The sequence below is a fragment of the Equus asinus genome, chromosome 6 (assembly GCF_041296235.1).
Source record: "Equus asinus isolate D_3611 breed Donkey chromosome 6, EquAss-T2T_v2, whole genome shotgun sequence".
NCBI lineage: Eukaryota > Metazoa > Chordata > Mammalia > Perissodactyla > Equidae > Equus > Equus asinus.
The window spans coordinates 81065895-81088922 of NC_091795.1; the positions used below are offsets into that span (position 1 = coordinate 81065895).

General features: G+C 39.7%; 1 protein-coding gene across 12 annotated transcripts in view; it reads right to left on the bottom strand.

Moving 5' to 3' along the window:
• Window positions 1–6295: 6295 nt before the first annotated feature.
• Window positions 6296–23028, bottom strand: part of HADHB (hydroxyacyl-CoA dehydrogenase trifunctional multienzyme complex subunit beta) — a 35535-nt gene continuing 18802 nt past the window's right edge. For 4 of the 12 annotated variants that reach the window (XM_044772085.2, XM_070512445.1, XM_070512438.1 and 1 more), the window contains 11 exons: window positions 20966–21065; window positions 16793–16880; window positions 15467–15654; window positions 14944–15124; window positions 14252–14373; window positions 11838–11917; window positions 11717–11764; window positions 10932–11019; window positions 10481–10555; window positions 8978–9142; window positions 6296–6406 (listed from right to left, as the gene is read on the bottom strand). In XM_044772085.2, coding sequence (XP_044628020.1) covers window positions 6371–6406; window positions 8978–9142; window positions 10481–10555; window positions 10932–11019; window positions 11717–11764; window positions 11838–11917; window positions 14252–14373; window positions 14944–15124; window positions 15467–15654; window positions 16793–16880; window positions 20966–21065 — 1171 coding nt within the window. In that variant the 3' untranslated portion in view covers window positions 6296–6370. Of the gene's footprint in view, window positions 6407–8977; window positions 9143–10480; window positions 10556–10931; window positions 11020–11716; window positions 11765–11837; window positions 11918–14251; window positions 14374–14943; window positions 15125–15466; window positions 15703–16792; window positions 16881–20965; window positions 21066–23028 lie in introns of all 12 variants that reach the window. The other 8 variants (XM_070512442.1, XM_070512436.1, XM_070512447.1 and 5 more) reach the window with 6 other exon arrangements.

Genomic DNA, 23028 nt, shown 5'->3' on the forward strand with positions numbered 1-23028 from the left:
TTCTGCTTTGGGGATCAATTCTAGTTGATCACTGACGGTCCTTCAAGCACGCAGGGGAAAAGGGGCTCCTAGCTGAAGTCACTGCAGCTACGAGTATCGCCAACATATCTACATGCTGCTTCTCTTTCACAATAATGTATTTTTTCAGAGGAGTATTTCTACTATTTGTGTCCTTCCATCCTCACGTTCTCCCATTGTGTCTTAATCAATGGGCCCCCTTCACTGAAAAAGCAGAATACCCCAGTCCAGAGTCCCAAGCACAGGTCTCCCTGCTCCCCGTGAAAACCTTCATGAGCCGAAATGGCCCAAAACGAAGAAACAATTACCATTGATTTATATGGAAAATCTTTTGAGCATTCTCAGACCCCAAAAATAACCTACCAAAATAACTCAAGGTAAAGCACATGCCCACAGGCACAGCTCAAAGCTATGGCGGCTTGATGCTGAGACACTGAGTGTAGTTCCCAGGGAAGGAGCTTGGTGGCGCCACTCACACCTCACGTCGGGTGCTGCCTCTATTTTCACAAAACCAAAAATCCCCTTAGAATTTCTTTCCCGGGCGGTCCCGTGGCTGAGTGGTTGACTTCGCATGCTCCTCTTGGGCGGCCCAGGGTTCCCCTGTTTGGGATCCTGGGCGCAGATATGGCACCGCTCCTCAGGCCGTGCTGAGGTGGCATCCCATGTGCCACAACTAGAAGGACCCACAACTGAAATATGCAACTATGTACTGGGGGCATTTGGGGAGAAATAGCAGGAAAAAAAAAAAGATTGGCAACAGTTGTTACCTCAGGTGCCAATCTTTAAAAAGAAAAAAGAATTTCTTTCAGTTAGTGAAAACAGGTACTAAAGTAGGCCTTTCATAAAAGAAGTGGCGTAAAGCGAACTTTCAGATAGCAGGGGATCCCTGTAAACCACAGAGGATCTAGGCAGATGGCCTCTGAGCCATCCATCAAAACCTGAGAAAGACGGGAAGACCCTGCTACCGCTTTTCACTCCTCAAGAACGACCGGAATTTGAGAGGCTTGAAGAAAATAAGCATAACTCAGAAAGAATGGGAGAGATGATAGGCTGAGAAGAATTAGGATTCTTCTCTTTGGAAAGACGGAAGCAAAGAGAGTAAGAATGCTTGTCTTTCGTTGGTTGCTGTAGCTTTAACACCTAGAATAGTCCTCAACACATAACAGGCACTCAATAAGTATTTGTTGAATGAATGAACTATGTAGACCGTAGGAAGAACATGAACTTTCACTCAAAATCAGAGACCATCAGTTTTACATGAAAAGATAGACACTTAAATTGGGATCTTTAAGAATAGTATAACCAGTTTAAGGTATCTAAGAATGAACATCAAGGTCTACATGAGACGGAGGCATCTCTAGCCATCATGATCTTTTGTAGGAGTCATGCTAATGAAAAGAACTCGATCTTCTCTTACATGTACAGGGTGTTTTGAAATAGTATATGACTTATGCAAAGTTGGGTGAGCCAATGACCCAACCTCAGAACTAGAACTTTAGCAACACCGCTGAAGCTACCTGTATGCTCCTCTCCAATCCAGTTCCACTGCCCCCACGCAGAGGTAACCTCTGTTCTCAAGGTCTTCCCTCACCTTTATGAAAAAAAAAAAAAACCCTATTTTTAAATGTGGTGAAAGACATAAAATTTACCATTTTAACCATTTTTAAGTGTACAGTTCAGTAGTGTTAAGGACATTCACATTATTGTGAATCTCCAGGACTCATCTTTCAAAACTGAAACTCTACACCAATAAGCAACTCCCCATTCCCTCTCACCTCAACTCTCGGCAACTGTCATTTTACTTTCTGTCTCTGAATTTGACTATTTTAGATACCTCAAATAAGTAGAATCATACAGTATTTGTCTTTTTGTGACTGGTTTATTTCACTCAGCATAATGTCCTCAAGGTTCATCCATGTTGTAGCATGTGATAGGATTGCCTTCCTTTTTAAGGCTGCATAGTATTCCATTGTATGTATATATACATTTTGTTTATCCATTCACCCATCAATGTACATTTGGGTTGCTTCCACCTATTGGCTGCTGTGAACATGGGTGTACAAATCTCTCTTTGAGACTCTCTTCAATTATTTAGGGTATATATCTAGACATGGAATTGCTGGATTATATGGTAATTCTATTTTTAATTTTTAGGGGAACTGCCATACTCTTTTCCATAGCAGCTGCACCATTTTACAATCCCACCAACGGTGCATGAGGGTTCCAATTACTCCACATCCACACCAACACTTGTTATTTTCTGGGTTTTTGATAGTGGCCATCCTAATGGGTGTGAAGCGGTATCTGTTGTAGTTTTGATTTGCATTTCCCTAACGATTAGTGATACGGAACATCTTTTCATGTCTTACTGGTCATTAGTAAGTCATCTTTAGAGAAATGTCTATTCAAAGTCTTTGCCCATTTTTAAGTTGGGTTGTTTTTCTGGTTGTTGAGTTGTAGTTCTTTATTCTAAGTATTAACTCCTTATCGGATATATGACTTGCAAATATTTTCTCCCATTCCATAGGTTGCCTTTTCACTCTGTGTCCTTCGATGCATAGAAATTTTTAATTTTGATGAAGTCCAATTTAATCTATTTTTTCTTTCGTTGTCTGTGCTTTTAGTGTCATATTTAAGAAATCATTGCCAAATCCAACATCATGTAGCTTTTCCCATTTTCTTAGAGTTTTACAGCTTTAGCTCTTATGTTTAGGTCAATCCATTTTGAGTTAATTTTTGTTATGATGTAAGGTAAGGGCCCAACTTCCTTCTTTTGCTTGTGGATATCCAGTTTTCCTAATACCATTTGTTGAAGAGACTGTCCTTTCCCCCTTGAACGGTCTTAACATCCTTGTCAAAAATTATATGAGCTCTATGACCACATATGTGATGGTTTATTTCTGGGCCTTTTTTTTAACTACTAACTAAATTCCACATTTTATTCAGATTTCACCAGTTTTTCCATTAATGTCCTTTCCCTATTTCAGAGTCCAATCTAGGATGCCACATTGCATTTAGTTGTCATGTCTCCTTAGCCTCCTCTGCTCTGACAGTTTCTCAGTCCCTCATTTTTCATGACCTTGATAGTTTTGAGTACTGGTCAAGTATTTTGTAGGATGTCCCTCAATTTCCCGGTTTCTCTGATGTTCCATTTGACTGGGTTATGGGTATTTGGAAAGAATACCCCTGATGTGAAGGGCCCCTCTGATTACACCATGCCAGGAGGTATGTGATGTCACAGGACAGCACTGATGTTAACCTTGGTTGCTTGGTTAAGCTGGTGTTTGCCAGGTTTCTCCACTGTAAGGTTGCCTAGTTTCCCTTTTCACATCCATTCACTGGAGTGAGTCACTAAGTCCAGCTCACACTCAAGCAGGGAAGGGGCGTGCTCCACCTCCTGGAGCATGGAGTAGCTACATACACTATTTGGAATTCTTCTGCAAGAAAGATTTCTCTTTTCTCTTCCTTTAACTGTTCTAGGAAACATTTTTACCTCATGTAGGCATCCTAGAAATGTACTTAGTTTTGCTCGTTTTTTAACCTTTCCTGTCAATGAACATTATTTACAATATTTTGTTATTAAAGAGCAATGTTGCTATGAACACCCTTGTACATGACTCCTGGTACTCGTGTGCAAGTTTTTTTGGAAATATGCCTCAGACTGGAAATGCTGGGTCACAGACTGCGTGTCAAATTCAAATGTACAAGATAATGCCAGGCTGTTTTCCAAAGTGCTCGTATCAATCTGCATTCTCACCAGCAGTGTATGTAAGTTCCCATTGTTCCACATCCTAACCTACACTGAGTATTCTGTTTTGTTCAAGTTTACCAGTCTGGTGAGTATAAAATAGTATCTCATCATGGTCTTCATTTGGTTTGTCTTGATTACTAGTGAGCATCTTTTCATGTTTATTCCCCATTTGTATACTATTTTCTACAAAATGCCCGTTAATATCTTTTGCCCATTTTTTTAGTTATCTTTCTTCTTATTTATTTATAAGAATTCTTTATATATTCTGGGTCCTTTGTAAGATACAGATATATCATATTTTTTTTTTTTTTTGAAGATTAGCCCTGAGCTAACTGCTGTGAAGCCTCCTCTTTTTGCCGAGGAAGCCTGGCCCTGAGCTAACATCCGTGCCCATCTTCCTCTACTTTATATATGGGACGCCTACCACAGCATGGCGTGCCAAGCGGTGCCATGTCCGCACCCCAGATCCAAACCGGTGAACCCTGGGCCGCCGAAGCAGAACGTGTGCACTTAACCACTGCGCCATTGAGTTGGCCCCTGGATTCATATTTTTTTCAGTGAATGCAGTACTGAGTAAAGAACCCTTTTCTAGGGGCTGGCTTGTCTTTTCACTCTATCAAAATAAGAACACAAGTTCTTATTTCGTCATAGACAAATTTATAGATCTTTTCTTTTATGACTAGCATTTTAAATGTCTTGTTTAAGAAATGCCTGTCTCAAGAGAACAGATTAGTGGCTTCCAGGGGAAAGGGGGGTCGGGGGTGGGCACAAAGGGTGAAGTTGTGCCCCTACAACACGACTGACAAACAATAATGTACAACTGAAATTTCACAAGGTTGTAAACTATCATAATCTCAATAAAAGTTTTAAAAAAAAGAAATCCCTGTCTCGAGCCAGCCCTGATGGCCTAGTGGTTAAAGTTTGGCATGCTCCACTTCAGCAGCCCTGTTTCGGTTCCTGGGCACAGAACCACACCACTCATCTGTCAGCAGCCGTGCTGTGGCAGTGGCTCACACAATACTAGAAAGATTTACAACTATGTACTGGGGCTTTGCGGAGGGGGAAAAAACAGGAAGATTGGCAACAAGTGTTAGTTGTTAGCTCAGGGCAAATCTTTCCCATCAAAAATAAAAAAGAAGTCCCCTTCTTTCTCTCCCCAATCTAAGGTCATAGTGGTATTTTTTTCTAAATTTTAAAGTTTTTTTTTTTTTTAATAGTAACTTCTTCTTGTTTTTTTTTTTTTTTAAAAGATTGGCACCTGAGCTAACAACTGTTGCCAATCTTCCTTTTTTTCTTTCTTCTCCCCAAAGCCCCCCAGTACACAGTTGTAGATTCTAGTTGTAGGTCCTTCTAGTTGTGCTATGTGGGACGCTGCCTCAGCATGGCCTGATGAGCGGTGCCATGTCCGCGCCCAGGATCCGAACCAGCAAAACCCTGGGCTGCTGAAGCAGGGCAGGCGAACTTAACCACTCAGCCACAGGGCTGGCCCTAAATTTTAAAGTTTTTTAAGCTTTATATTTAACAATTTATCTAGAGTTGCTTTTTGTGACATGTATGTAAATATACTGGTTTTCAGTATTAAAAACTCACATTATGTTGAAATTACCAATGAAATCACAGGGAAATGATGCTGGGTCTGTCCAATGCCCTTTAAGAGGTCAGCTACTCCCTTGCCCAATCTGTCCCTGAACTGGAGGATGATTCTGATGGCCGGTAACGTTCAGAGACCTAAGCAACATTCACATAAATGGCCACAATTAAGACTTTTGCTTCCTCTAAGCACCAGCATACACGTGATTTAACGCAGTCTGGTTGTCAAAAAATGGAGAGAATTTTTAGTCTGTTGATCAAAATTTAAAAATTTCTTTACACTTCATTTAAATCCTGGCAAACAGCAGCATCTCCAAACAGTGAAATAAACTTACTTCACTCGAACAAGGGGGAAAAAAAGGGGTTCTTCTACAGCAGGACCCTCTTCATGTTCCTGGCAGCCTCACGGTTGACTCAACTGGGGAGAAGTTACAGATGAGCAAACAAAGGCAAAATCTGCCCCTAAGCCAAGAGAACCACCTGGTATCTCTAATAAAAAATAAGGCACACAGGTCTCCAATACTTCTCCACTTTATTAAGGTTAACCAACGTGATATTTACGTAGCCAAACATTTACTGTAAGTTTTCAATGATGTTGAGATTCTGAATTATCTTCTCATAATTAAGTTAATTTAGGCACATTGGTTTGTATTTTATAGAAAACACTATTGTTAGGTCACAAATAGGAATGGCACGATTTGCAAATGTTACAAAGATAATTCCAAATTGCAACAACTCATTTAGTCTTTAATGAAAATACAGACCAAAAACAATTGCTTAAACATATCACTGTGTGAGATTCTGGTGACTAAGAAATCCCTGGAAGAGCAGTAAGCCATGATTACTGGAAAGCGCAGAACACTGGCTAGGCTTCATTGCAAACAGAAGGCCACACATTTTGTTTTCCTAAGAGGAGCTAGGAACTAGAGAATGTCACTTAGTAATGCATTGAAATGGCATTGCCTAGTGTGAGTGTTGCACAGAAACTCCAGGTCACCTCTTCCTGATCTGTTACTTTGGATACGCTTCCACTATCATAGCATGGCCCTGTAAAGAAAAAAAAGTTCAGTTAGAGCATTGAAAGGTAACGAATCCAGTCAGTACAAAGACAGCAGAGAACAGTGAGAAAAGAATAGGTTTTGGAGTTTGGTCCTGGCTCTGCCATTCAAATGCTGTGCGATCTTGGGGAAATTATTTGCCATTCTGAACCTCAATTTCCTCTATGAAATGGGGCTCACGGTGCCTATTTCATAGAGTTTTGTGAGCATTAAATTAGATAGCACACAATATGTGTGTGTGTGCACATGTTTACATGCATACATCTATACATGTGTGCACAGCTGCATCAGAGTCTGTCTAGTAGTCTGATTCCTCATAGATGCTCCATAAATGCCTGCTATTAAAATGAGAAACCATGGGAACATTTTTTTACCTGTACAAAAATAAATATGATACAGTGAATGCCAAAAAAGTGAATTTCTAGATGAGAAGACTGAGGTTTTGAAAGCACGCTGCCTCAGCATGGCTTGATGAGCAGTGCTAGGTCTGTGCCCAGGATTCAAACCAGTGAACCCTGGGCCGCCGAAGTGGAGCACATGAACTCAACCACTGGGCCATGGGGCCAGCCCCTCCCACAAATATTTATTAAGCAATATTGTTTATAAGGCACCAAGCTGAACACTGTGTAGGTACATGGTTCCATCCTCAATCTAGTATACACTGCAGTGCAGGACAAACGGTTAAATTCCTGGAGAAAGGCAGATGCAAACAAAAAAGAACAGATGGGCAGGTTTGACTGGGGTTATGCCAGAAGGGCCCATAACAAGGCAGAATACTCCTTCTCCAGCTTTCTTTAAAATGTATCGCTTTTGGGGCCGGCCTCGTGGCTGAGTGGTTAAGTTCACGTGCTGTGCTTAGGCGGCCCAGGGTTTCTCTAGTTCGGATCCTGGGCGTGGACGTGGCACTGCTCATCAAGCCATGCTGAGGCAGCGTCCCACATGTCACAACTGGAAGGACCCACAACTAAAAATATACAACTATGTACTGGGGGACTTTGGGGAGAAAAAGGAAAAATAAAAAATCTTAAAAAAAAAAATAAGTATTGTTTTCATGTTCCAAAATCTTTTATATTGATCTAGATCAGCAGTTCTCAACTGGGGGGCAATTTTGCCCCCCACCCTCCTGAGAGGACAATTGTCTGGAAATATTTTCGGTTGTCCCAACTGTGTGTGTAAGGGGGTGTTGTTACTGGTATCTTGTGGGTAGACACCATGCTAAACATCCTGCAACACACAGCACAATGCCCTACAACAAAGAATTATCTGGCCCAAAAGGTTAATGGTGCCCAAGTTGAGAACGTCTGGTCTAGATGCACAATGACAGCTTCCTCCTCTGACTGAATCAGGTTTGTATCACTCATTTGGCTCTTGATGAAACAACGCCAAGTTTAACCTAGTTTCTATGATGCATCATCCCCTCTCACCTCCCTATATTGTAAATTTCTAGAAGAAAGGTATTGGGTATTCTTTGTTCATCCACAAAAACATCTAGTACTGTGTTCTTTATACTCTATGTGCTAGATAAAATATTAGGGAACAAATGCTCAAAACCAAAGGACATTAACCCGTGTGGGCCGTGTACTACGCACAGTGCTGTGTACCAGCTGCCGCCCTCGTGTAAGCCTGGCACAGAAAGACAGAGGGAGGCTCCCGTCCTAAGTGGCTGCGGTTCTCTATGGACAAAGTTACACAGATTAAAAAATGCTTTTGATCATGAAGTCTAAAATGATCCAACCTATAAGTAACTTATCCTTTGTTTCTTCAAAGTCTCTGAGGAGAAGCCATAAATAAAGGCTTTTGAAAGCAAGATGTTTATGCTTTTACACATTTGTTCATCTTGATCAACAACAGAAAATTTCAATAATCTGGAGGAAGACAAAATCTGTTTCCATCAGGGTTAAAAAGAAAAAAAAAAAAAGATTACAGCCAGTCTTCCTTTTGGATTTTATTACCAGAGTGAAATGCTATAGCAGGTAGGAAGTTGTGTCCGCAACGCAAGTGAGGCAGATAGGAAAAATCCAGAATTACAGAATTTCCCCCAGCTAAACAGCACTAAGTTATCCAGAGGTAAAGTAATTCTCCAATTAACGTATAGTTCAGTTCTCCAGAAAGGCAGTTTTCTTCATGGAGAGATTGTATAATTGAGGTCTCACAGTGACTAGATAAATGAATAAAATTTTATTATTAAAGAAGAAAACATATCAAAACGTTAATAACAATAGTGTCTGGTGAGGGGATTATAGGTGATTCTAATTTTTTCCTATATACTTTTTGTATTTCCACAATGAGCATATACACCTTTAAAAACAAAAATGTAAACACTATTTTAAGTTAAACAATAGCTTGGATTTAAATAGCATCTTCCTTCCAAAGTACTATCAGAATCAAAGTAGTACTCTCTATCCTACCAAAATATGCTGCTTTATTTCTGGCTGGCTGTCACCAGAAATATTGCTCAAGAATATTTCAAACTAAATTAAATCAAACATTCTTGGACGAGCTTGTTTTGTTTCAAAGAAAATGACTTTCGAGCAGCTCCTGTGAACCTGCTGTGACATACCTGCCCTCCAGCTGCACAGGCAGCCACTAAACCATACTGGCCTCCTTCCTTCCGTAATCTGTTGGCAGCTGCCATGACCAACCGGCAGCCAGTGGCTCCAAATGGGTGCCCCAGGGACAGCGATCCACCCCAGGTGTTAAACTTCTCCAAAGGAGGCAATCCAACCTGGCTCCCAAAACAGACGCAAATATAAAGATGAGTTTACTTAAGAATCAGGATTGAAACAAAAACACAACCCGCTAACTGGGAAAAAATATTTGCAAGTCATATATCTGACAAAGGCTTAATATCCATAATATATAAAGAACTCACACAACTCAACAACAAAAAATCAAACAACCTGATCAAAAAATGGGCTGGAGACATGAACAGATATTTCTCCAAAGAAGATATACAGATGGCCAATAGGCACATGAAAAGATGTTCATCATTGCTGATCATCAGGGAAATGCAAATCAAAACTACACTAAGATATCACCTTACACCCATTAGAATGACAAAAATATCTAAAACTAATAGTAAACAACTGTTGGAGAGGTTGTGGAGAAAAAGGAACCCTCATACACTGCTGGTGGGAATGCAAACTGGTGCAGCCACTACGGAAAACAGTATGGAGATTCCTCAAAAAATTAAAAATAGAACTACCATACGATCCAGCTATCCCACTACTGGGTATCTATCCAAAGAGCTTGAAGTTATCAATTCCAAAAGTCCTATGCACCCCAATGTTCATTGCAGCATCATTTACAATAGCCAAGACATGGAAGCAACCTAAGTGCCCATCAACAGACGAATGGACAAAGAAGATGTGGTATATGCATACAATGGAATACTACTCAGCTGCAAAACAGAACAAAATCATTCCATTTGCAATAACATGGATGGACCTTGAGGGAATTATGTTAAGTGAAATAAGCCAGATAGAGAAGGACAATCTCTGTATGACTCCACTCATATGAGGAATTTAAAAATGTGGACAAAGAGAACAGATAAGCGGCTACCAGGGGAAAGGTGGGGTGGGGGGTGGGCACAAAGGGTGAAGGGGTGCACCTACAACACGACGGACAGACAACAATGTACAACTGAAATTATGCAAGATTGTAACCTATCATTAACTCAATAAAAATTAAAAAAAAAAAAAAGAATCAGGGCAGGCTCTTAGTAATAGGAAGTAACAGGGATAGAGGGAAATAACTAACAAGACATATCACAAATTATTTTACTGCAAAAGAAAGAAACTCTAGATCAATTCTAAAAGCCAAGGGTCCATTTATTTTTCATCCAACATCATCTAAGAGAAGAACAAAAGACAACCCAGAATTTTGCTTTCATGTCTTCTAAAGAATTTCCAGGAACTATTTTCAACTAGGAAATAAATATATTTAGTGAGACACAAAATTCTTCATAAGAAGCTTTCCCCTCTATATTTTTATTAGCAAGTAACTAAGCTCAAAATATTAAAGTGCTTTGGAAATTCAAACATGTTTTTAATCAGAAACTTACCTTGGTTTTTCGACCCATGTAGTTTTGTGCAAACCAATCAGAATCCATGGCTTTAAAATTAGCCAAGATCTGACCCTAGAAGGGAAAATAATTCAATAAGGACCTTGTTATTAATGTTCGTTAAGGCTTTTTTTAGGCATGAGTTTGTCTAACTTTAAAGTTGAGCAAATCTTTAAATCAGTTTTCAGCAAAAATTTCCCAAAGAAACAACTTGGTACTTTAGAAGGGCCTCTAAGAGAGAGCCTCAAAAAGGTACATTTTTCAACAATGCATGTGTGGTCCTCAGTTCCCTCCTCTTACGCCCCTTCCAGCAGAGCAGGTCATTTCTTCAAATATAAAACTCCACTCCTGTTTTGCTCATATTACAAACTACATCTTGTTCTCTCCCACAAATACAGACTACTTTTCTTATGATTATAGATCTTTGATAGGTGTCTTTAAAATGACTTACTGAGAAAGCTTCATGAAATTCAAAAGCATCAACATCATTCAATGTTAACCCTGCCTTTTCTAGAACTTTTGGAGTAGCATATGTTGGTCTGAAAAGAAAAAAATAAGTACTATGTTAAAACTTGTATTTTTTAACCCAAGAGCTCCTTCATATTCCTCACACTGAGTTTTACAGAGGCATTAGAACGTCCTCTGCTCATTCACTGACTCTACGGTACAAATACTGACAAGCGTTGAGGATACAACGGTGAACTGAACAGGCGTGGCTCTGCCCTTATGCAGGCTACGTTCTGGAGTCAGAGAAGCAGACGGTAAACAAGTAAACAGTGAAAGAGAAGGACAGACTAACAATGTGAAGAGCTAGAAGAACACGCAGTTCAAAGGGCGAAGCCCAGGAAAGGGCTAGTTTGAAGGACACCACGAAGGCCAGCGAGGGTGGAGCCTTGTGAGGGAGAAGGCCATTGTCCAAACCTGAGGAGCCTTTTCTAAAAGGCTGCTCTGCAGACTGTGAGGCAGAGTGTAGCAATATGAAATAATGCTTATGACAGCTTAATGAAGAAAGAATACTAAGTTGCATATACATTATAAGTAGAAATGTATAGGAAAAAGTGGAAAAGAATTCAAAACTATAAAATGATATATGAACATAAAAGACTATTATTTTTTAAAAATCCAACACACAAACCAATTATGAACTCAGGGCGTAACATACTTTAAAATCCGTGTAACAAATGTGGGTAATCAAAGATTCTTGATTATAGTCCAGGGATATACACTGCTACCTACCCAAGTAAAAGCTGATCTTTCGGATCCTGGGACACATACACAAAATCCCTAGGTGAAGAACAGAGGGGTTAGCTCCAGTAATAAAATAAAGAAACCAGAGGCAATTTCTTTGAACATTTACCTCAAATATGCCTTGGGCTTATAACCCATGGCCAGAGCTTTTTCCTCTGCCATGATCAGCATTGCAGATGCACCATCAGTCTGAAAGGTTAGCCAGAACAGTAATGTTAAATTCTTCAGCCAGTCTGGAAGTCTTTCTACCATCTTCTATGTCCTGCTGCTAAACCTATCAACTAATTACACAGTGATTCTATATAACAAAATCTTTCATTTTATCCATCAAGTCACAATTCAAACACACACACTGACCCATTTTTGAGGATGAGGGTAGAAGAGCCTTTCAAAAAGTACCATAATTATCAAAATGGGTCAAGAAAATAGGTAACTTTAGAAATACGTATTCACAGTAAACTTAAACCAAAAGTTTTTTGATTTTGGTATAGAATATGAGGAATTTTATGATTTAAAACAATTTCTTATTTACTTATTTATTTTTACATTTTTGAACTGTTTCTCGCCTGCTTCCTGCCTGTGGCTTCTGGGTGATTTTCTTCTATTTATAGACTCTATAACAAGCAAACCAATGGGAGAAGAAGAAACAAGGAGGCAGCTGAGAACATTAGAACCACGATCTTCTCTCTGGACATATCCCATGTGCTTTTCCCAATTGAGAATCGAGAAGTTGGGGGAAAAAAGAGGTACCACTGAAAAAAGACCTTTATCATTACTTCAAAAGAAAGAGCTCCAAAAATAAGAAAAAATAAAAATCCAAAATTCCAAAGAAAAGGGAACTAGTCCATAGAGTCCAAAACAATTTCTACTGCATTCTAGCATATTTTTATAACTCAGTAGCCCTGAAGACTATGTAGCCATCTCCAATAGGGCAGCCATAAAGTCTGGAAACATAGGTGACTATACGTAATAAGTGGTTTACGGACATTACATTAATAACATGTTCAAGGTGCTACCGTGCAAAATTGCAACGAATGTGGTGCATTAATACATTTCTAAAAATCCACGTATCTGCACTATGTTGCCTCTGATAATTTGTGCTTCTGGTTTTCAATGAATAAACCTGCACCTTTAGCACACCCCAGAAGTAATCAAGTGGGTTCAGATCTGGCAAGAGTGTAGCCCATGCCATATGGCCCTATCATCCAATTTGTTTTTGGAAATGATCAACTAACGAGTCCGTCACCACTTGGGCTTAATGGGGTGGTACATCATCCTGTTGGAACTACTCCCAGCACTCTTCCCATAGCCCAAGGGCAGGCATTAAATAGTCACTTACGGAGGGCAAATATGTCAAACATTCGCCTATATTTCAGACTTTATGTCTGGGTAGGGGAGTTATATTGTAAAAGAAACACTGAATAGATAGAAGATGACACCCAAGGTGGTAGGAGAAGGGAAACCACATCTTACAGGCAGAAGCAGAATCAACAGGGATGTTTAATTGAGGAGGAACCAAAAAGGCAAGGAAGGATGTGAAGCCAGCTACAGATAAGCAAACAATAACAATAACAAAAAAGGAGGGTAGATTTATTCCATGGCGCTTTGAGGAAAATATAATATAAATTATTACATTTATATTTTATAAATACAAGATATAAATACAAAGCATCCTTTTCTAACAATGAGATCTAGAAGAGGTGTCTTGTCACTCCTTCTGCCTACTTTCCACGTCTTACACGACCCCCTAGATTCACACCCTCTGCTCGCACCAAGCTTCTCCCCAAAGAAGCCTTTGCTCTCACGCCTCCCTGATTTTGCACTTGTTCGCTCTGCCCAGAACACCTTCTGCATGCTTCTTGAACTGGCGTGTACTCATCCTTCAAGATTCGCTGCTCAAGTGTTACCTCCTTTGAGAAGGCTCTCTGACTCCCCCATCTACGTATTTTCTCCAGTAGCCCCTGTTCACAGCCATTACAGCACTTTCTCACTCTATTACAATCACCTGTTCTTTTTAGCTCCAGTGCCTAGCATAGACAAAGTTTTTTGACTGGTTAAGTGCCTGAATACAACAGCTTTTTGTATGAGAATGGTGACTTCTAAGGCCTTAAAAACTATGATTCTATTTTAACATTATCTTTGTAATGAATAACTATATATATACTTTTTTTTTTTTTGAGGAAGATTAGCCCTGAGCTAACATCCGCTGCCAATCCGCCTCTTTTTGCTGAGGAAGACTGGCCCTGAGTTAACATCCATGCCCAACTTCCTCTACTTTATACGTGGGACTCCTGCCACAGCATGTCTTGACAAGCGGTGCATAGGTCCACACCCGGGATCCAAACCAGTGAACCCCAGGCCACCGAAGCAGAATGGGTGAACTTAACCCCTGTGCTACCAGGCCAGACCCATGAATAACTATGTTTTTAAGCCTCTATTCATAATACACACATTTAGATCTAGAATGGCTTTTCTATCAAAAGTACACAAATATGAAAGTCACTAGTAAATACACATAGTTACCAAGAAAGAAGAATTTGCAGCTGTCACTGTGCCATAGGGCTTGATGAACGCAGGTTTCAGTTTGGCCATCTGCTCCAGGGAGGAAGGGCGAATGCCATTATCTTTGGTAACTGTATCTTTTCCTATAAAAATATGAACTTTTTAATGCTAAGGAGCTACAAGCATTATATATCTTCTCTAGAGAAATATGTTTTAAAAACTACAAGAATGATTGAAATGAAAACCATACCTATTCACTAAAAAGAAAGCCTTTTACGGTTATCAAGATATTACCAAATTTTAAACTAAACTCTTACGGCATTTGAGAAATCTAAATGTTAAAACTAAATGATTTAACAAAAAAATGGACACTCTAATTTCTTAAGTTATTCATTCACATTTAGCTATTCTATACAGAGGTCACATGAATGAAGACTTCAAAAACAGGCATGTACATAAGAACTAAAATATATCAGGAAGCTCTCAAAGGAGACTCTTATAAAAAGTTCTCTTTTTAAAATGTTTACCTATTGTTACAACATACACTGAAACTTGAGTTCATATTTAAGAACAAAGGCTGAGTATTTTGGAAACAGAACCAACATATTTACTGAAAAGCCATTTGGGGTTTTTGGAGTTTTAGGAGCAATTCAGAAGTCCCTAACAAATATCGCTATGCATTCCCCTTTACAAAGTTGAGCAAACCGTTTTACCTGGGACTTTGAAGGGGACAACATCAGAAAGGAGTCCTTCATCCTGTGCCTTCTTGGCCAGGCTGTGCGAGCGCAACGCATACTCATCCTGCTCCGTTCGAGAAACAGCGAAGGCAGCGGCCAGTCGGTCTGCAGAGTGGCCCATGGTCTCACTGGTGGAAAACTCGGCCACCGCAGGGAGCTGGGAAAGGCGACAGACAGGATCAGGTGCCCTGTTAACAGGTGTTACACCACATCTAGGGTCATTTGGGTTATTTGGGAGAGTTGAAATCTACTGTCAATCAAGACCAAAACAAGGAAGTTCTCTGCGAGCAGGGCATCTCTAAAGAGGGCTTACGAATTCTCTAACCACTATCCTTTTTTTTTCATCATGATCAAATAATTAACCCTTCCCATTCTATAACTAACAGAATCTACAACTATTAGAATATAACTGAACCCATGCTGTCTCACCTAATTCTAAATCTCTGCAGTGGGATGCTTTGGACACATAAGTCTTTATAAAAGAGTTCACAAGTCTTACCTCAGGCGACAGGAAATTCAGTCTGAATTTAGAGAGTAAAGATAGTCTCTGACCCAGAGTCTTGGCCTTATTGAGATCAAGCAGCATTTTCCTCATTTTCCTCGAATGACGAATAGGGACGTCGGACATTAACTCTACACCACCGGCCACGACCACATCACACTGGCCAGAAGCAATCAAGCCAACACCTACAGGGCACAGGTCATATGTACACGAACATCTTCTGTAGGAATTAACTGACCATTGATAGTTTAAGCTTCTTGCTTAAAAAGCTGTATGATCGTTATCAGCATTGTACAACATCCGTAATTAACATTTTTATCTTTTCAGAGGGATTAAGATAATTTTTTTAAATGATTAAAACCACATTCAGTGCATCAGAGGAAAACAAGTTTCATTCAGGACATCACTTCCAGAAATATCCAGTGGCCCAATAAATCATATTCTAAACCAGAATTTTGGGCATATTTTGTAAGCGTCCAGCTTTAGTTTTCAGAATTTTTTTTTTACTACAAAGGGAATTTCAATTTCTCCTATAAGCTAAAGAAATTCTGCCTTTTGAGATGTAAGGCAGCCCCCTCCCTCTTTAAGGCCACTGGCCACTCCCTCTTTAAGGCCAGTATTCTGTGGCTCTAACTGGGAGTGGTCACACACTGGGAAGAGTGGAGAATACCCTTGACATTGTCTCTGTCTTCATTCCCTGCCACCCATGGGGTAGGCTGCCCAACCTGGCCTTGATGTTACTAAGAGAGCACATGATTACTGTATCTTTCAGGTTTCCTATCTTTTCACAGTAAGGGCTGATGCTACAAAATGTCCCACAATTTTGCTCAAGTTCATTAGGAGAATTTGTAACTAATCATAAAGATGCCAAGGATGTGGGGAGACAGTAGAAGAAAGAGTTGTACCATCTAAAGCAGGGATTTATCACTATGGCGATGGTGCAGGGAGGAGCGCCACAATCTTCGTGGCGGAGTATCATCTTAGAATCACCCAGGTTTGAAACCTAGCAGGTTATAAACTATTCATGCCTCAAATTCAGAAGCCCCTTCTTAGAGACATACTCCTCCAGTTGATAATCCTGTTGCAGCCAGCCACGTTACTGATGGAGAAACTACATGAATGGCTGTCTTTCTCAGATATGGAGAGCAAGAAAAGTTTGAGAAGTACTGTCAAAAATAAAAAACTTTAAATGCCACCTTATTTTCTAAAAAACACAAATTCAGAGATCCGTGTTAATCATTTACTTCCCTTGAGTACTTTTTTATGATCATATAAAAGATAAAGGAGAATGAACCAGTACCTTCTACTTTTAAATAAACATACCTGTGGTCATGGCTTGGTTGGCAGAGATGCAAGCCATGGTGACAGTGTGAGCAGGAGTTTTATCAGAGAAGCCAGCTCCAAGGGCAGCCTTCAGGAAATAACCGTGAATGAAACGGTCACTTACAAAGAAATGCTACATGCAAATGATGCTTTGAGTACTAGTTCACTAGGTGGTAAATCAGAAAAGCGTTTGAGTTTAATACTCCACAGAGTAATATTTTAAAAAAAATTAAGCCCACCCAGAAATGGTTTACTAATTTTTCATCTTGCCATTCACTGACAAGCCATCTGCCAAATTCCTGGCAGCTATTTTCTAGTGTGGTACACAGGGCTGCATACTCTTCCATCTCACCTAATTTCTTAGCAATGCTTTTCTCAGAGCCTTCAAATATACAATTTGATTTTAACTTGCTTAAATTTTCAAATAAACCTACAGTTAATCTGTTAAATACTGTTGAGGGAGTGATGAACTATATCACGGGGTGAGGTCTTCACGATTGTGTTCCTACAGTTGCAAGGCTTAGTAGTAAAGCCAAAGGCATCAAATATGAAAACAATTTCTACAGAATAGACCACTCACAAACAGAGTTCCCACTCAGGTCCCTGCCCGCTTTACACTCTACCCCCACTGTCTGTCACTCTCTCTCACTGGCTGTCTGATTCTTCAGACAGTGCACTGTGGATCCGATGCAAAGTCGAACTGCAAAACTTGACAAATATGCAAGAGCTCAAGTCAGTGAAACAAACTTTGGAAAACTGCCTGAGCCACAAATGAGCCTCTGACAAATAAGGTTTAGACGAGTTAACAACCGGAAAAGAGAAAACTGGCCAGGATGATGACACATTAGGTGTTTCAAAAGAGAACAGTTTAAGAAACCTTGAAAAAGACTTAGGCCCTCCATTAATCTTGCAAAATGGCCTCTATTATTGATGAGGATTTTAGGCTGGTTACTTTTAAAACTGCACATGAGAAGCAGGCTCCAAGGACTGGAATTTTGCTTGCCCTTTTGAGAGACATTTGCATTTGTGAAGGAAGGGGGGATGACCTTGTAGGGACCTGAAATTGGCCACCCCAGGATATGTCTCTTTGGCATCGGGATTGTTTGGGGCTGAGTGCTTTTGATAAACTGGGACAGGGAAGGAGGCTCTGAGGAGTGGAACTTGCCCTTGTTGGGACACATTTATATTTGTAACGTAAATCTCTATCTGTAAAAGGTGCCTCCCTCTCTGTACCAGGAAGAAGAAGGGAGATGACCTTGTCCCTAGAAACTCTTAAGGGGGAAGGCAAGAACTTAATTTGGTTGCTGTCTGGCAATCTCATGTAACTGATTTAGGTTGGTGGCTTCTAACCTTTCTAACCTTTACTTAATCCGATTTGATTCTTGTCTAAGTCATGGGATCACCCAATGACCAGACCCCACCTGCACTGATACCATTTTAACTTTTTTTTCATGTTCTTTCCTTTGTCTTGTGAAGAGATGACTCACGTACCCATGCCTTATAAAATTAGCCCTAACCCTCAACTCGGGGCAGCAGCAGGAGCTCTGACTGCCCGTGGGTCTTGTCCCCACGCACCAGCTCTGCCTGCCCATGGGTCCTGTCCCCATGCCAGCGGGGGCAGCAGCAGCGGCTCTGCCTGCCCATGGGTCCTGTCCCCATGCCAGCGGGAACAGCAGAAGCTCTGACTGCCCATGGGTCCTGTCCCCATGCTATTCTATACTATTCTCTAAATAAAAGAGCACTACTGCCAGATCTTAAGAGTCTAAGAAATCTTTCTTTCGACTCCTTGGCTCACCGACCCCGCATCATTATGATGGCACAGTAAAAGTCAAATAGGAAATGAGGACATCTATTATTTTATTATATTATTTACTGGGGAAATTAAGCTGCCAAAAAACCAATCAATGACTGATTCCAGTTTTGTTTATGAGAAGAATTAATGGATGGGTGAAACAATAAAACGCTACTTATTTTTATAGTACTAAAGTTTCACTTTAAAAATAAAGCTCCCAATGCCTTCCCCACCCCGCAACACCGCCACTATTTACTACGACATTCTGATCCCCATTAGAGGATTTCATTTTCAGTGGCCTTTTCTGAAACTATTTAATTAACCTCAGAATGTGAGATCTCCCATAATCTGGTTAAAAAAAAAAAGTTTCCAAAGTCGAGATCAAAGAGGTTCAACGTTTCTCAACTGTTTTTTACCTTTATATTTACACTACTTACATGGTCTATAGGAACAGAAATGTGTTACATAGCATACGTATCTTATCTGATCTTTACAGGTAGATCTGATACTAAGGGCCCAATCTACTTTGCTGAGAACTACACCCTGGCAACTGCACATCAGCCTCTCACCGTAAACCACTCCAAACGAAGGGAGAGGCAAGACCACGAGGGCAGGGGAGGAGAGCTGCCCAGTGGGGCAAGTGTAAAAGGCACTCTGGTCGTCATGGCCGGATCCTCATGAGGTCCTTTCTAGCATGTGTTATACCCTTGGCCCCAGCTGACTCTCAAGAGTGAAAGAGCTTTGAATAGAAGTGGTTGCCGGTGAACTCTGTCCACATGCTTCTACTTAAAGTTTGTACAGCTCTCAAGGCAGGCTTAGGCTCTAGACAGTACACTAAGGAGAAAGGAGGAAGGTGAGTCTTAGTTAAGTTCAAGAGCAGGGAAATACACTGAGGCTCTTCAGGAAAGGTTGATGGGAGCTCAGCATCAGAGTTGATTTCATATTAGTTAAGATTTCATATTAACATTATTAATAAAGAGAACAGGTACTAAAGAAAATCTCTAGCTAGAAGTTACGTTAGCTTTTAGGTTACAATACAACTTTAGAGAGACATTCTTATAACATGTCCCTCAACTCAATCTTCCCCTGCAGCCACTGCAAAAACTGCCTGGTGGGCAATGCAACTGGTATTAGGAAGGGCAGGGAGAGGGGCTCTACCCCTGTCAGTCAATAGCTGAGATTTGCATAGGGATGTAAAAATTCCAGAAAAAAGTTTAGGGCAAAACACTATGGCTTTAGTGTTAGACTAGAACAGGAATACAGAGGAAATTGAAACAGGTTTAATTTTCGCTTTTTAAGTGCTCTTCTAGGAGTCACTTTGTTTTTTTTCCGAATATAAAAGTTGAAAATGTATTATGAATGGCTTGATGTACTTAGACAGCTGTCACAGTCAACATATTTAGAAATGTGAAGGTCCAGGGAAAAACATAAAAATCAAGACGGGAAAATAACCTCTTCTTGTTCTTATTTCTTTCCTGCCCACCTTCCAACATACAGCTGATTTTTGTGGGCTTCAGTAATGTCAGGCCGTCAGTAGTTTTAACTTTCACTGACAGGTAAAAAGTGGGGCAGAACAAATACTTTCAGTCCTGCTCATTTTCCCCCCTCTTGGCTGACAGTGACGGACGTCATTGCCCTTACAACTATACTGAACACAGTAAGACGGCAAGCACAGACTAGAAATAAAGAAAATGCTTAGCACGCTGAAATGTGCTTTGGAGCCAACTTTATCCAAACAATCACTTTCAAACTGAGACAAAGCCTAGAAGCTGTGTTTGGACTATTCATCATGAAATGCCTGTAGGATGTGTCACAGAAGTTTCAAGGCCTGTCATTATCTCGCTTACCCAATAAACACTACATGGAGCTATGCCAACTAGGGTAAAAGTAAACTCGTGGGAAATCGTTTAAAGAAAAACTGCCCTAAGTGTCATCCAGTCAAAGGCAACAAGTGAATAAGCAAGGCTACCTCCAACAAAAACCATGCTATGAAATAAGTTCTTTGCAAAATGTTGAAATTTTAAGTTAATCAGAAGCCAGAATGCCTAATATTACTAAAAGTCACATCAGCCACACTTTGCCCTAATCTCTATTTTCCTAACATAAGAGATAGATAAATCAACATTTCCCAAACCACCTGAAAGGACTGATTTGATTTATAGTATAGTAACAATATACAGCAGTATAGAGTACATCATTTGATTTATAACTCTTTTAAATATTCAATAATGTCCATCATTCAAGTTGTAAAGTCACATTTTAAGTCAGACACAAGCCTACTTAAGGGATTTTAATAGCTCCTGAAGAGTGAATTCTATTAGTTGAAATTCAAATTGATTCTCCTCTCAATCTCTAAACAACATAAAGTTTGTTTTACTGACCTCTCTGGCCACATTGCTTGTTTTCACTTCCTGTATAACTGTGCCAAAGACGATATAATCAACAACTTCCTTTGGAACACTGGTCCGATGTAACAAACCCCTGAGAGCAGAAGTCCAGAGGAAACAGACATTTCACACATCAAGGTAGTGCCATAGATAAGCACTTAAAACACTGTACTGCTTTAAAAAGGTTAGCCTTGAATTTCTAAGAGCAGAGACAGTATTTTTTCTTAATTCGACAAGCACATGGCACTTTATCAAAGAAGAAATGAACTGAAGAGTTAAAAAGCCAATATTTGATGCTCAATTGGCAATAAGAAGTTAGATAAGAAGAATAAAAAATAATTTGGCATAGGATAAAACGGGTAAGTAAACATAGTAATGTTAGTTGGAACCAAAGTTTTCAGTCAAAACAGAAGAGACAAATAAATCAAAGAGATGAAATAAAATTCCAAGTATGTTAGATTTAAATTTGCAATATCAATATAAATACATGATTTAAATAATACATACATTTTTCTAGTTCTGCCCACTGTTGGAGACTAGAGGCAATAACACTCCAGTAGGAATGAGCACATCCTGAACTCGGATGTGGTTTCTAGATGCCATTCCCCATTAAAGGAATCAGAGCTTGTTAAAAAATGACTGGGACCAGGTCTGAGGCAGGGAAAGTGCAAAGAGAACCTCACTGATCTTTTTGTGCCAACATTTAGAAAGCACTTAAAGACTAATGGGACCATATCAAAAACAGGAACATGGGTATACACATTTGTCAAAACTCATCACACTATACCCTTAAAATCTGTGCATTTTATCATATGCAAATTATACCTCAAAAAATAATAATACACTAGGAAACAAAGGGCACACAGGAGCCAACTTGAAGGAGCTCCCACAGATGAAATGTGGAATAATCTGAGCTTCAAAATGAATAATGACTAAGCTTGGCTATAACACAATAAATAAATAAAAATCCCAAAGTCCCCATCATTAAAAAAAAAGGAAAACTGATCCTTACAGGAAAATACCAGCTAATAAATGTAGGAGGAATAATAGAACTAGAAAATCAGAAATTTGTAATCTCAAATATACCAAGTGATTCACGCAAAAAATTATCAATGAATGCTAAAACCATTTGGTGAAAATTGTAGGGGAACAAAATAGTCACATGGCGCTAAGATATCACTTTACACATTACTTGAAATTGCAAAGGGAAAAATGTACCTTTATAATCAAAAGATTTGGCAGTCTGAGCACCGTGACCAAGTGGTTACATTTAGCGTTACGCATCATGTGCCTCTTGATACGATGCAATAGCCATGTGCTTTACCCATGAAGCATTCTTACCAAAAAATGCTTCCCCTGACTCTAATCAGGACTCTAGCTCTAACTTCCAGTTTACAGGAATTTAATAGAGGAAAGTTAAATATTACCACGAGGAAACATCTAGACTATGGGACATTCTATAGGACAGCTGGCTTGGACTTCTCAAAAAGTCATTGTCATGAGGGGGTGGAGGGAGTAACAAAATGTTCTACATTAAAAGAAACTAAAGAGATATATCCATTTGTAATATGAACCTCTACTGGGTCCTGGTTTAGAAAAAAACTATTAGAAGAAAATATATTCTTGGAACCATTGAGGGAGATTTGACAATGAACTGAAGATTAGAAGTTATTATGGAATCATTGTTAGCATCTTAGCTATGGTAACAGTAGCATGGATAGCAGAGAAGGTCCTTATTCTTAGGAGATAAATGCTGAAGTTTTTAGGGCTGAAGTAGCAAGATGTCTGCAACTCACTGACAAATGCTCCAAACTGTATAGATACAGCAAATACGGCAAAATGGTAGCAATTATTAAATCTAGGTGGAGGGTATTTAGGTGTTCACTCTATTATTTTTTCAATTTTATTGTACATTGGACTTTTTTAAAAATAAAAAGTTGAGGAAAAACTTCCAAATCTCTAGCCTGGGACCATAATCAAAAATAGCACCATTATCAGAAGTAAGAAACTAAGCTGGCTTTCGGGAAAAGATACTTTTTATTTTTGATACACTGAGC